Consider the following 14,380-nt stretch of genomic DNA (forward strand, 5'->3'; position numbering starts at 1 on the left):
AGTGCAACCAACAAGTGCAAACCATAACCAGTCATATTAAAACTATGCTTGAAGTGCAAACAGGGACAGAATTTTTTTTTTAAATACACTACAGAGCTAAGGGATTAGTACAACTGCCTATGAAACAGTCACGTGTAGGATTTACTTACAGTATTTATATATGGTTTGTGTCTTGTTGGTCACTCTGTTACCGTTTATTGTTTCCACTGGAGCCAAAATGCAGCCAGACATAAAAAGGAGGTATGCAGACTATGCGACGCATAGGGGTGCTGCACTAAAGGGGGCACCAAATGAAAGCCCCAAATACATTTTCTCTCAGGAAAAACAGCCAATCAGCTTGCTGGTTTTGCGGAGCGCGGTGCGCTAGTAAGGACAGAACGTATCTCCTCCCCCCCTTCCCCAACTGAGGGCGCTGACAGAACATATCTCCTCCTCGAGATCTCATCACACCCCTAATAGATAGATACTTTATTTAGGGAATTTAGGGTTAAGGGTTAAGATTGAATCAAGACAGAATCTTAAGGGAGCCAAAATTGAGTAAAGACACAATCATAAGGGGGTTAGAGTTGAGTCAAGACAGAATCACAAACATACACACAGTCTGAAGGGGACTAAGATCAAGTTAAGGCTATATGAATATGAATATAAAGAATCCTAAATTAACATCTGTTGGTAGAGAACTTTCTGTCTGTTAAACATAAGCTTATTAGATAGACACCATTTCTCAGAAGAAAAAAAAAGCACCAACCAACACAGTATAAAATGTGCTGTGAAATTCACAGTAACTACCTGGCAGTAATTGACAAGTAATCTCCTGTTAAATAAAATTACTCAAATCCTTTAATATGTATGAATTCTGGCTATGCTTACTAATCTGAATAACTTTTTGCAGAGTATAGTGGTATAACGGTAGAGTATAGTGGTATAACGGTAGAGTATAGTTGTATAAAGGTAGAGTATAGTGGTATAACGATAGAGTATAGTGGTATAACGGTAGAGTATAGTGGTATAACAATAGAGTATAGTGGTATAACGATAGAGTATAGTGGTACAATGGCAGAGTATAGTGGTATAACGGTAGAGTATAGTGGTACAACGGTAGAGTATAGTGGTATAATGATAGAGTATAGTGGTATAACGCTAGAGTATAGTGGTATAACGGTAGACTATAGTGGTATAACGATAGAGTATAGTGGTACAATGGTAGAGTATAGTGGTATAACGGTAGAGTATAGTGGTATAACGGTAGAGTATAGTGGTATAACGATAGAGTATAGTGGTATAACGATAGAGTATAGTGGTATAATGGTAGAGTATAGTGGTATAACGCTAGAGTATAGTGGTATAACGGTAGACTATAGTGGTATAACGATAGAGTATAGTGGTACAATGGTAGAGTATAGTGGTATAACGGTAGAGTATAGTGGTATAATGATAGAGTATAGTCGTATAACGCTAGAGTATAGTGGTATAACGGTAGACTATAGTGGTATAACGATAGAGTATAGTGGTACAATGGTAGAGTATAGTGGTATAACGGTAGAGTATAGTGGTATAACGGTAGAGTATAGTGGTATAATGATAGAGTATAGTGGTATAACGTTAGAGTATAGTGGTATAACGGTAGACTATAGTGGTATAACGATAGAGTATAGTGGTACAATGGTAGAGTATAGTGGTATAACGGTAGAGTATAGTGGTATAACGCTAGAGTATAGTGGTATAACGGTAGAGTATAGTGGTATAACGGTAGAATATAGTGGTATAACGATAGAGTATAGTGGTATAACGGTAGAGTATAGTGGTATAACGGTAGAGTATAGTGGTATAACGGTAGAGTATAGTGGTATAACGGTAGAGTATAGTGGTATAATGATATCAGGTGAGCTACTGTAACTTTGGGTCAATGCAAAGTAAAGTCAGAGGTAAGTTAATTGTTGATAGTAACAACAGGTGTGTCGGCTTCGTAGAGTGTGTTAATTCAGCTCCTAGCATTCCACAGCAAAAAGACGTCGCATATCCTTATTGCTGATTTAGTGTTCTGAACGTAGGCTATATGCTTAAAATACAAAAAAATCTTTGTTCAGAAAGTATTTTATATTCTTAAACCTAGTTAATTATATTGGAGTAGACGGGAAGATCGGTTCATAATCAAGGTTTTTCTTAAATAACAGTTTTATGCTTCTTCTGTGTTGCAATGTTAAAGGAACATTCTGCAGGAAAAGAGAGCGAGGTGTGAAATAGCTAGACTGGTCCAATTTCAAAACACCACAGAGAGTAGTCTGCTCCGCCCTCCCTAGACACAATGATACTTTGGGTTGCCAAGTTGGGCCAACCTGCATCTACACAATCCAGTGTACAATGATACTTCGGGTTGCCAAGTTGGGCCAACCTGCATCTACACAATCCAGTGAAAGACGCATTCACTAACTTCTACCATGGTAAGAAAGTCATAATATAAACAGGCTCATGTGAACTTTATCTGTAGCTAGCTAAACTAGCCTCATGCATCGCTAGCTGTGTTAGCCTAAGCCAAGCCTGTTATACCTTCAAAAAAGCACACCCCAGCGCTGGAGTTACTACCTTAGAGGTCTAAGTAATTTACTGCTTAGCTTAGCAAAGCCAGTTTAGACTGGCAGGAGAGACAGAGAACAGAAAGAGACTCTTCTAAAACACCGGTCCCTAGTAAGCACATCTGTTCAGGAGAAAAGTAGCAGTTCTGGGTCAGTCTTGTAGTTTTTAACTTTTAACTCACTGCCAAATAATTACTCTTGTTATTAATAATTACTCTCCTTCTTTGGTCACTGAGCTTTTTTGAGATATGCTGAGGCTTTTTAAGCTGTGTAGCAGCTGATGTGCCTCGTGAACCAGCTCTGCTAGCTAGCTCTTTTGCTGCAATAGTTCGGAAAGTAGGAAAGTAGCTATTGGCTGTCCTAATAGTCGCTAGAAGTCACTAAATGACGTCATTGCCTAATTTGGATAATACATGTTTTTGAAGCTGTTAAGGATTGATGTTGTGGGAGAGAAAAAAGTGAGTAAAAAACACCCTAAATATGTTAGTGTCACGAATCAGAGAGATGGGCATAAATGCAGATATATTTAAATAATTTTAATAAACAAGATAAATAAAAACAAAACAGAAAACAAAACACTGGTAGCGCAAAAAAACTCACAAAAACAAGACTAGAATATATTAAACAAAGACTACTGAAAAACTGAAACAGAAGCTGAAAAATACAAGACACAAAAGGGCTAAAGGTGTGACATTACCCCCTCTCAACGGCGCCACTACCAGAGGGGCTGAGAGAGGGAACAGAGGAACAAGATGAGACAGAACTAGGACGGAGGAACTCGGTACTAAAGAGGTGGCTGGACTGTGGATGGAAATAGAGACTGGACTAAAGACTGGACAGGGGAACTGGGACAAATACATTGACTGGGATGGACACGAACACAGTAAGGGGAACAGGAACTGAAACATGACTAGACACAGGTACAAGCTGGGACTAGGACAGGTACAGACACAGGTACAGAAACAAACATAGACTGGAGCCCTGGACTGGTGAAGTTTAAAGTCTGAGGGGCCAGCCTGGGCACAGTTTTAGGGGCTGGAGCAGGGGACCTTGGAGCAGGTCTGGGAGTACACGATCTGGGGGTGTGTTTAGTTCTGGAAGCGGGTTTAGGATCAGAGGCGGCCTGGTACGCGGGCTCAGGATCAGAGCCGCTGGAGTACTCCTCTGATCCAGTACTCCACAGGATCAGAGGCGACTGGAGCTGGAGCAGTGGGTACCACATGGGTGGCAGGCACTACAGACACAAGAGCAGAAGCGGCGAGCACCACTGGCACTGGAGCCGGGGCTGGGGCAGCGGGTGCTGCTGGATCAGGGGAGGATGGACCACGTACAAGGGATGTACAGTACAGGTACTCTTCAAGGATTAGTCTCTTAAAGGTCCAGTACTCCGCACTCAACTAACAATAATAGCCAAAACCACCACAATCTGATACTGGCTCGACAAGGATCCAGAAGCACAGCCTAACCCTATGTTCATGGTCCATTGCCTCAACTGCCAAGTATCCAGGCCTACTGAAAAATAACCAATGAACAAACAGAATCCCTCCTTAATCTAAGCTCACTTCCTTAACCTATGGCAACAACACACTTACCTAAGTACAATCACACACAATAAATCACATTATAAGTTGCGTGAGCAGAACACAGCAACCACTTCCATCTGATACTGGCTCGACAAGAATCCAGAAGCATAGCGAACTATGTTCATGGTCTGTGCCTCAACTGCCAAGTACTCAGACGTCTACAAAAACTCATGAGACAAATTATTACAAGAGCAGGACCACACCAATCCCCTTCATCCAAACTCTAAACACCAACTTCAGTGCAAGCTCTTCTCAGGGGTCATCAGGTAAGCACCTTCCTTTGTCAGTGTTTCGCTGAATTAGGCTCAACAGATGTACGGTACAGGGGTGTATTCCAGAAAGCTGGTTCAACAAACTCCAAACCTAACCCTGAACTCCGAGTTGACTCACCGCGTCATATTTTAATTGTTGTTTAATGTAATTGTTTAGTCATTATTATTATTTAAACATTTTTATTTGTCTTAATTTGTACACTTTTCTTCTTTTTTTAAATTAATTTAGGTGTAATCCAAGTGGGATTAAACGCACATGGCAGCAAGTGAAAATGAAATATAAAAAACATTCCACAGTGGTATGACTTGTACACAACTACCTAATGTTTTTACTTTTATCAAGCTTAGTTTGCCCTACAGTTGATTATGGTTTTGTAGCTAATAGGAAAAAGGCTGAGGTAAGAAAATCAGGAGGGGTGCCACCACCGCCACCTTTTACCCAGGCAGAGGAGCCGGCACTTTCACAGAGCAGTGGGAGGCCCATCACTCATGGAATCATTAATGGAGAAGAAAATAAGTTTGTGTAATGTGTTAAATATTAGTCCTTTATTTTTTTTAAAGTAGTAAATTTATGATCAGTACTTGTATATTAATGCTGTGGAAGGATTTTGTGTTTACATAATCCCCTTCATTTAAGGCAGGTGCTTTAATTGGAACGTGGGTTCCATCCATGCATCCAATGACTCTTGGAAATCCTAAAATATTATTTTAATAATATAATTATTTATTTTATAAATATAATTTTGCAGAGCTACTTATTTTCCACTTCCATTTTTCTGATAATTTTGTAATCTTTGTTATAAAGACAACCCTGCAATTCTGTGGAATTCCTCTTTAAAGTTCATTAAAGGCTTATGCCCAGGAACACCACAAAACTGGACAACAACTGTTTTACAGTTAGGCATACTTTAAAAGGCTGATCCACGATGTGGGATATTTTAAAATATTGTTAGGTATAACATTGACTGCGATGAAAAACGGTAACGTTCGAGGAGAAACTAAAAAATTACTCGTTCAGGACGGAGAGCTCTGCGAATAGTTTGCGCTTCAATATCAACTGGATCTGTTTGCATGAGAAAAGTGGCCGTAACCCTGAGTTTGGAGAAAGTTAACCTGCCAGCGAGCAGGTTAGCTTCAGAGCGTAAATTGCTATAGTAACTGACTCAGGTTCTCTCTAAGCTCGGTTTGCTTTACTCTTTGCAAGAGAGAGTTCTCTTATTGTTCCTCACCAGATCACCGCCACACATGCTGTACACCAGATTTTGGATTCAGATGCATATGAGCTCTTTATGGGCAGACCACCTAAGCTGGTTATCAAACACACAACTTTGGAATCAGCGGCCCAGTGCTCGAACCCCCACTGCTCTAAAGCACAGTCATACAGAAGTAAGAACTAGATATTTGTAACCCTGGTTTTATCTTTTATTCTTGAACCTTTATTTTTACAACAGAAAAAAGTTGTGCTGGTGCAATTTCACATATTAAAACTTTACTGTACAACTGAATCACATCCTTAACAATAATATATTTTTCTCCCTCTGTTGGCATCAGTGTGTAATACACATGGCTTGGTCTAAAGTCATCAAGTACTCTTAGTCTCTTAAAGGTCCAGTACTCCTCTCCCAAATCCTCCCCACCTCTGCAGGGATTATCCGCTACGTCCATATTGGTGGTCGAGTCTTATGTCACGAATGAGGGGGATGGATTTTAATAAACAAGATTAATAAAAAAAAAAAAACAGAAAACAAAACACTGATAGTGCAAAAAACTCACAAAAACAAGACTAGAATATATTAAACAAAGACTAAGAAAAATGAAAAACATGAAACTCTAAAACAAAACTCTTAACATACAAAAACTAGAGAACACAAAGAATACAAAATGAACAAACTTGGCACACTTACTTAACAAAACAACAGACCTGGACTGAAGAAACAGAGATTCAAGAAACACAAACTACAAAACTGGAACAAAACAAGACAAGGAACACAGCAACAAACAGAGGAGCAGGACAGAAAATGAGAAATACAATACACAAAAGGCTAAAGGTGTGACAGTTAGAAATGTTACACATGAACTCTTAACACATGAACATGAACATCTGTTGCATTTTTAAATAGGCACTTCACTTCCCAAAATATCTTAATTTTTACGTAAATTACATGAATACGTTTTTTGCAGTGTTGTTGTATGTTATTATAAGAGTAGAGTTTTTTTTGTTTTATTTTATTTTACCCAAGTAATAATAGCTTCTCTTTGGTGGTTCTCGTTAGGGTACTACATATGGACGAACAGAGTGAAAGGAGAGTATTAATAAAGTATACAGAGAAACAGATACAGAACTACAGCCTGTATTATAGAACTACCAAGTACTCTTATTTGACCAGCAGAGCTGATTACATGCATATTGGGTGTACAAACAATAAGGTGGTCATAATGTTATGCTTGATACTGTATAGTATATCATTTTAATATTAATATATCAATCTTATCTTATGGTGTACATCTTATATCTTTCCTCTTCTAAACTACCAAATATGGTAAGGCTCTGTATTGATCTCATTATTAACTGGCCCCTCCCCTTTCTCACTGGTTGTGTATAAATAAAGCATTCAGTCTTTGGGTCAGTACAGCTGGGAGATCCACAGCTAAACTCTGTCTCCATTTAAAGGTAGGTTATCTGATGAATATGACACAATCTGATTTAATCAATTACTATTCTATTAGACCTGTAAATGCACTCAGTGCACCCAAAACTCTATGTGTGTTACTACATATATTTGTGTTGTGCATTGTATAATATATTAGTTGGTTTCTGTTTGGTTGACATGCATAAAGCAAATAATAGTGTAAAACAAATATGGTAATACAAGCATTCATAGTGGCTCTTAGCTTTTATTTTACAGGCTTTTCTTATTATTTATCATGTTACTCAGCTTTGATGGTTTGCTTTTACAGAACTTCAGGCCCACCACAGTCCCAGACCTACAGTTTCTTTGGCTCAGCGGTTCAAAGAATCAATCGCCATTCAAACCTTCATTGGAAAGAGGCGGTGTAGAAAGGTAAGGCATCTAATGCAAGAGTTCCCAAACATTTGTAACAAAACTTTCTGTGGCCCCCACAAAAATCAATAGCCTCTCAGTAGTCTATCAAATGAATTAATATAGGCTTGAACTGCATATTCATAACAAACCATTTATACATGATGGGTAAAACTCATCCAATAAGATACTGTCCTGAGATTTCAATCAGACTCACAATAATATTAATTTATCTTAATCGTCGTGAGCCTTTCCAGTAATTTGACTGTACTGTCAGACCAATCAACTTTAGGTCACATAGGTATAGTAGGTCACATTAAATTATATACAGTGTATTAGATATGTTTTACTGTGCAAAAGAAATAATAAAAATGAGCTGTATTTATGAACGTTATTATAAATAGAAATATGTGGCCAATGCCATTCAGTATTAATAGACTTTATAAAAGATTTCTTTAGAATTTTCTCCAATGTGACGCTGTGATGTCAATCCAACAGTAAAATACAAAAATATACCAAAGATACAAAAATACAGTTGGTTTGACATTACAAGAACACATCCAAATAAAATATAATATAAAATAAGACATACAGTGTTATATTGTAAAGCTAGAATTGTATTATTCTTATTGTAAATATTGTTCTCTGCACATTGGTGGGAATCTGCACCCAAGTTTTTCACTCACATGCACACCTGTACTCTGTAACGTGACAATAAAAATCTTGAATCTTGAATCCTGTTAAAGGTTTAGCTTACAGAAATTCAAATAAAGTGAACAAATCTTCATCACTTGTCAGGACCGGTATTTTTTTTACAGTCCCCAAGGTCTTGCGGTGAGCATGCAAGCACTATGCTTTGATCATGGTCAAATATAATCATATAAAAGGAAAGTTCAGTAAAATAATTAATCTGTAATGCATTCTACATCTGTGTGTGTGTGTGTGTGTGTGTGTGTGTGTGTTTGTGAAAACGAATGTTAATCGTTGTGTTTTGTTTTTTTTGTTCAGTTCCCTCGGTTTTTGCTTTAGTTTGCCTATTTTTTATTTTTATATTTGCTATTTATTTAGCTGGCTCTTTTCTGTGTCTGTTCCTGTTCCATTTCTGTGTTTTTACTGCTCTCTCCGATCCTCCTCCTCTCCTCCGTGACCCGGAAACTGATTTCGTGACGCCATCTTGCCGCCTGTCCGAATACCCTAGGAGACGAAAGAAGCCGCTTAAAATCCACCTGTAGTAGACTACCAAACGGAGGTTACATCAGTGTATCCTACTCCGGAAGACTTTAAAGGATTTTCCAATGACATCACTGCATCCACGCCCACAGAGCACGTGAAAATGGGGAAGGCAACGCCCAAATATACGTCATAAACATATTAATTAACTAGGTTCCTTATCTAATTAAACAGCCAGTAAAGCAGTAATATAATTTATAGTTTAGATAAACTGTATGCTCAGTAAAACTATATTTATGACCCTATGTGTATCATGTTATACATATAAAAACATATATTATTTATAATATATATATATATATATATATATATATATATATATATATATATATATATATATATATAATTTTAATTAATTCATTTATTTACTTATTTATTTTAACTTAGGTACTGATGAGGAACTGGATCCCTCATAAGGCTGAGGTCAGACAGGGCTGCCAGAGTCACTGGTCAGAGATGCGGCCAAAAATGCGGCTGGGAGTAAACAGGATTTTATTGGAATATCTGAATTTTTAGCTGTGTGTGATAGTAATGTTCTGAAACGTGCTGAAAGTGAGCGTTGTGATTGGCTCAGTTTAGATAGGTAGTCAACATCCTATCTAAAAGGGATCAGCTGTCCCATTTCCCCATTTACAGCTCTTTCCCTCCATTCCTCCTCCTCCTCTCCTCGATTCCTCCACCTTCTTCCGGGGTAGGAGAGGAGGAGTAGGAAAGGAGGAGTAGGAGAGGAGGAGTAGCAAAAGTTTCTGGACGCAGCCTCTGTGTTTATTTTTCCTCCTCCATGCCTGTGTCATGCCCCACATGGTCCTGTGTTCCTCCCGTATCTCCGCCTTTAGTGTTTTCACCTGTGTTTCATTTGTAGCTCCGCCCCCTCTTCACCTTTGTTCAGATGTTCCCTGTTCCCTTCCATATATATAGCCCTTTGTTTTCAGTCTTAGTTGTCAGTTCTTGTACGTTGCTAAGTCTGTTAGGTTATTCCTTGTTTCTATGTTTTTGTTTATTTCAGGTTCTTGGTGTGTTTTCTGTTCATCTTGTTGTTAATAAATACATGCCATTGACCTTTGCTCTCTGCATCCTCTCCTTGCCCCTGCTACATCATACAGTTAGCACTTGTATGTCCAAGCAGGTTTTTAAATCCACAAGGCAAGCTATATATGGAAAGAGATGAGCTTATTGATGGATGTACTCTGCATAAACTCAAACTCACCTCATTCTGCTTTGCCTTCACCAACAGGACAACTCTTCCCGGCACCATGAACAAGATCATCGTCTACGAGCATTGTTGGTTCAAGGGCATCAGCAGAGAGTTCACCTCTGATGTCAGCGATTTAGTTGCAGAAAGTTTTAACGACTGCGTCTCTTCTGTGAAAGTGATCGGAAATCCGTGGGTGGCGTATGAACATACCAATTATCGTGGACACATTGAGATCTTTGAAGAGGGTGAATATGGCACTGTGTACAGAAATAATGTCATTTCTTCACTACAGTTGGTGTCGGAGGACCTGACTAATCCTCAGATCACCCTTTATGAGCACCCATACTATCAGGGCAGGCAGCTGGTTCTCAGGAATGAGACCAACTTGTGTCATGGCAGTTTCAATGATATTGCATCTTCTCACAAGGTGCAGAGAGGAGCATGGCTCCTCTATGAGCATCTAGATAATACTGGGCAAATAATTGTGGCCAGATTCTCTCAGGATGTGCCTGATTATGGCCACTTCAACTTCCATGACAAGCTTTCCTACCTTGTTCCTCTGAAGCCGGGAAAAACTGGCATATCTGCAGAGGTTCTCTGGGACAAGAAGGAAGAACACGTTCAGTCCGTTGTCATCGACTCCATAAGCTCTGTGAATCGTTCATCACAAGAGCGTACCTTCACCACGGAGATGGGTCGAGATTACGAGACGTCTGTCAATGAGAGCTTCAACTTTAGCAACAGTACAGAAATCAGCTGGGGAACATCCTTTAATGTAGATGTAATGGGGCTGTTTAAAGGTGGCCACAACTTATCTTTGAGTAACACCTTCAAAGTGGAGTTGGGGAAAAGCAACAACAGAACCGAGAAGAAGAGTGTTCGTATCTCCCTGCCGAACACCGTCTCTCCCAACACCAAGCTCACTGTGAATGTTGTGAGGAAACAAGTGAGTGTAAAGGTTCCGGTCAAGCTGATCATCACCACGGGTTCTCAGTGTAAGGAGGAGTATGGAGAATACAGGTGCCAGTCTGGAGAATCTATCACCACCGAGTACGATGAAGAGAAGATCTAGAACACCAGTAGGTAAGATGCACTGCAATCAGATTTGTCATGAATTAGATTGTATTTTACTAGCATGTCCTCACATGCAAAATCCTGTTTTCATGGATTGAAATAATTAATATTTTGATAAAATAGTATTATATTATTGATTTATTCATTGTGAGACTGTAACAATATTCTGTGTTTCACAATTTCACATTTCCAGTGTTCCTTACTGGTGTGGGGTGTTCACATTCACTGGGCTTCTCGAGGGTACTGAGGCTGGCGAGGATCCTGTGACATGCTGTGACCATCATACTGCTGTTTTCTCTTCTAATCTTCTTCTGATGTGCTTTCATTTTACTTAATGCTATCAGCAAATTAAACCTTTGTGTGTGCTTTCTCTTTTATAACTAAGAAAACAAGCAATAATCAAATAAATCAATATAATAAACAGCAACAAATTTTCAGTCTCTTTGATACAAGCTCTTACTCGTGTCCCAGCTCTAGCAGTAAAAGGGAAATACCTTAAAATGCTTGATAGATAGATAGATAGATAGATAGATAGATAGATAGATAGATAGATAGATAGATAGATAGATAGATACTTTTAACATTTTAAATTAATATTGTATTGAAAAAAATCGAACAGTTTTCCAATCCTTTCATTTGGTTAGTTTTTGTGTTTATTTTCAAACATGTAGATTTTTTCCCTCTAGTTTCTTCTAAAAACAGATCTTAATTTATTATGTGTTTTAAGAGTAGAGAGTGAAGAAGTGAACAGCTTATCCAAGTATCCAGAAACTCCAAAACCCTCAAGAGTTTTTAGAATTTAAATAACTAATTTTACTGTACAAAAAAAGGGTTTTGTATCCCCTTCACCTGTAGCCCATAAATGGATCAAGGCCTGTTAAGGGGATTAAATACCTGTGTAAAGGATGGTATACAGAATGGCAACCCTACAGCAAGAAGTGAGGGGAGTACTGTGGATTTATGCAGAGTACAGTTGTATGCAGGGACCACTTGATGCAGGTGGTCCATTCATTTCTCTTTTTCTTTGTGTGCAGTATCTGCAGGAGTGGTAAATTAAATCTCTCAGCAGAGGGATGGTAATCAGAAGTTCTAGAGTGATCCAGCTCATTTTCTCCTCTCAGCATCGGTTGAGGTATAACTTGAAGGTGTAGCCAAACCAAGGGATGGAATAATTGAATATTCAGAATAAAGATGTTCTGCAGTCTGACCAGACTTTTTTCATTGTTTTGTGATGGAAAATCTTGTGAAGTTTTCAACTAGCACCAAAATATACTCATATTCTCACTGGCTTTACATTTTATGCACAAAATCTATACAAACAAGTTCAAGCAAGTTGTTTAATGTTCCCAATAAAAACTTGAATTATCATGAAAAACATAAAAAAAAAGTTAAAGTTAAAAAGCACATATCGATGGGTAGCATAACTCGACAGAACACAGGCAGCACTGATGCAGCCCCAGACCATGATGCTACCACCACCATGCTTTACTCTTTGCAAGAGAGAGTTCTCTTAGTATTCCTCACCAGATCACCGCCACACATGCTGTACACCAGATTTTGGATTTAGATGCATATGAGCAGCTGGTTATCAAACCCACGACTTTGTTATCAACGGCCCAGTGCTCGAACCCCCACTGCTCTAAAGCACAGTCATACAGAAGTTAAGAACTAGATATTTGTAACCCTAATTAAGTTGGCTTGTCAAAGCCAACTTACTGTTCTTCTTATTAGTGTGATTGCAGTAATGCAATCACAGTATTGTTCTTCTTAAGTCTTATTCTTCTTCTTCTTCTTATTATTATTATTCCACCTGTTTTTTGTCCGGTTAACTAGTGCCGCAGTTTTCGAAATATCGACTTCGTTCAAAAGAGAAAACGTTCGTCCATATCGGGAATGGTGGGCTTGTATACAGCTTTCCGATCGGACTTACGTTTTTCGTAAAAACTTCGTAAGTACGCGTTTTTTTGCCCATTGAAAATGAATGGGCAGAACTTTGCACGCCCGTGGACGTCGCAATTTTTTAAATACTAAGATGAAACCAATTGAGGACCTGTAGAACTTATTGAGCTCTTTCCGAAAATATGCGTTACGAAAAGTTACGACGTACGGATTTCGTACGAATGTCGTACGAAGTGGCCCCATTGGAATGAATGGGGCCAATCGGAGGACGGCAGCTAGATCGAAGGACAGGTAGCTAGAACTCCAGTACTGTGTGTAATGGAGCAGCTATGGGATAAATCAGCGTTAGGTCAAAAGTTTGGACACCCCGGCCCCCCCCAGTACTGTGTGTAATGGAGCCATGGGTCAAAAGTTTGGACACCCCGGCCCCCCAGTACTGTGTGCAATGGAGCCACGGGTCAAAAGTTTGGACACCCCCGAACGGCCAGAGCAACCTAGCGTGCATAGCTGATTGATGTATTTGCACGTTGCGTAGCAACGTGCAAACACCATTTAATCAAATTTATGCATATACATCACCTAGCAACCACCTAGAAACACCATAGCAACCACCCCGGATACCATAGCAACACCTTAGCAACCACCTAGCAACTGCTTAGGAGTGACCTACCAACCACTTAGCAACACCATAGCAACCACCCTGGATACCATAGCAACACCTTAGCAACCGCCTAGCAACACCTTAGCAACCACCTAGCAACCATCTAGCAACACCTTAGCAACCACCCCAGATACCATAGCAACACCTTAGCAACCGCCTAGCAACACCCTAGCAACCACCTAGCAACCACCTAGCAACACCTTAGCAACCACCCCGGATACCATAGCAACACCTTAGCAACCGCCTAGCAACACCCTAGCAACCACCTAGCAACCACCTAGCAACCACCTAGCAACACCTTAGCAACCACCCCGGATACCATAGCAACACCTTATCAACTGCCTAGCAACACCCTAGCAACCACCTAGCAACCACCTAGCAACACCTTAGCAACCACCCCGGATACCATAGCAACACCTTAGCAACCACCTAGCAACACCCTAGCAACCACCTAGCAACACCTTAGCAACCACCCCGGATACCATAGCAACACCTTAGCAACCGGCTAGCAACACCTTAGCAACCACCTAGCAACCACTTAGCAACACCTTAGCAACCACCCCGGATACCATAGCAACACCTTAGCAACCGCCTAGCAACACCCTAGAAACCACCTAGCAACCACCTAGCAACACCTTAGCAACCACCCCGGATACCATAGCAACACCTTAGCAACCGCCTAGCAACACCCTAGCAACCACCTAGCAACCACCTAGCAACACCTTAGCAACCACCCCGGATACCATAGCAACACCTTAGCAACCGCCTAGCAACACCCTAGCAACCACCTTGCAACCACCTAGCAACACCTTAGCAACCACCCCGGATACCATAGCAACACCTTAGCAACCG

At 39.8% G+C, this 14,380-nt stretch overlaps 2 protein-coding genes across 2 annotated transcripts in view; both read left to right on the forward strand.

Annotated features, from left to right (window-relative positions):
• The window catches only part of LOC111196208 (epidermal differentiation-specific protein-like), a 154,310-nt gene extending 142,930 nt beyond the window's left edge, over nt 1–11,380 (forward strand). The window contains exon 2 of the mRNA XM_049470100.1: nt 11,162–11,380. The gene's annotated coding sequence lies outside the window, so the exon portion shown is untranslated. The remainder of the gene's footprint in view (nt 1–11,161) is intronic.
• LOC103033908 (epidermal differentiation-specific protein-like) lies at nt 7,355–10,968 on the forward strand. Its single transcript, XM_049470101.1, has 2 exons — nt 7,355–7,490; nt 9,934–10,968. The coding sequence occupies exon 2, from the start codon at nt 9,953–9,955 to the stop codon at nt 10,964–10,966; it is 1,014 nt and encodes a 337-aa protein (XP_049326058.1). The 5' UTR covers nt 7,355–7,490; nt 9,934–9,952; the 3' UTR covers nt 10,967–10,968.
• Nucleotides 11,381–14,380: the final 3,000 nt, after the last annotated feature.

The sequence above is a fragment of the Astyanax mexicanus genome, chromosome 21 (genome assembly GCF_023375975.1).
Source record: "Astyanax mexicanus isolate ESR-SI-001 chromosome 21, AstMex3_surface, whole genome shotgun sequence".
NCBI lineage: Eukaryota > Metazoa > Chordata > Actinopteri > Characiformes > Acestrorhamphidae > Astyanax > Astyanax mexicanus.

Bases quoted from the DNA above. Each gene is read 5' to 3' on its own strand.
- LOC103033908 (XM_049470101.1), top strand. From the start codon at position 9,953: ATGAACAAGATCATCGTCTACGAGCATTGTTGGTTCAAGGGCATCAGC.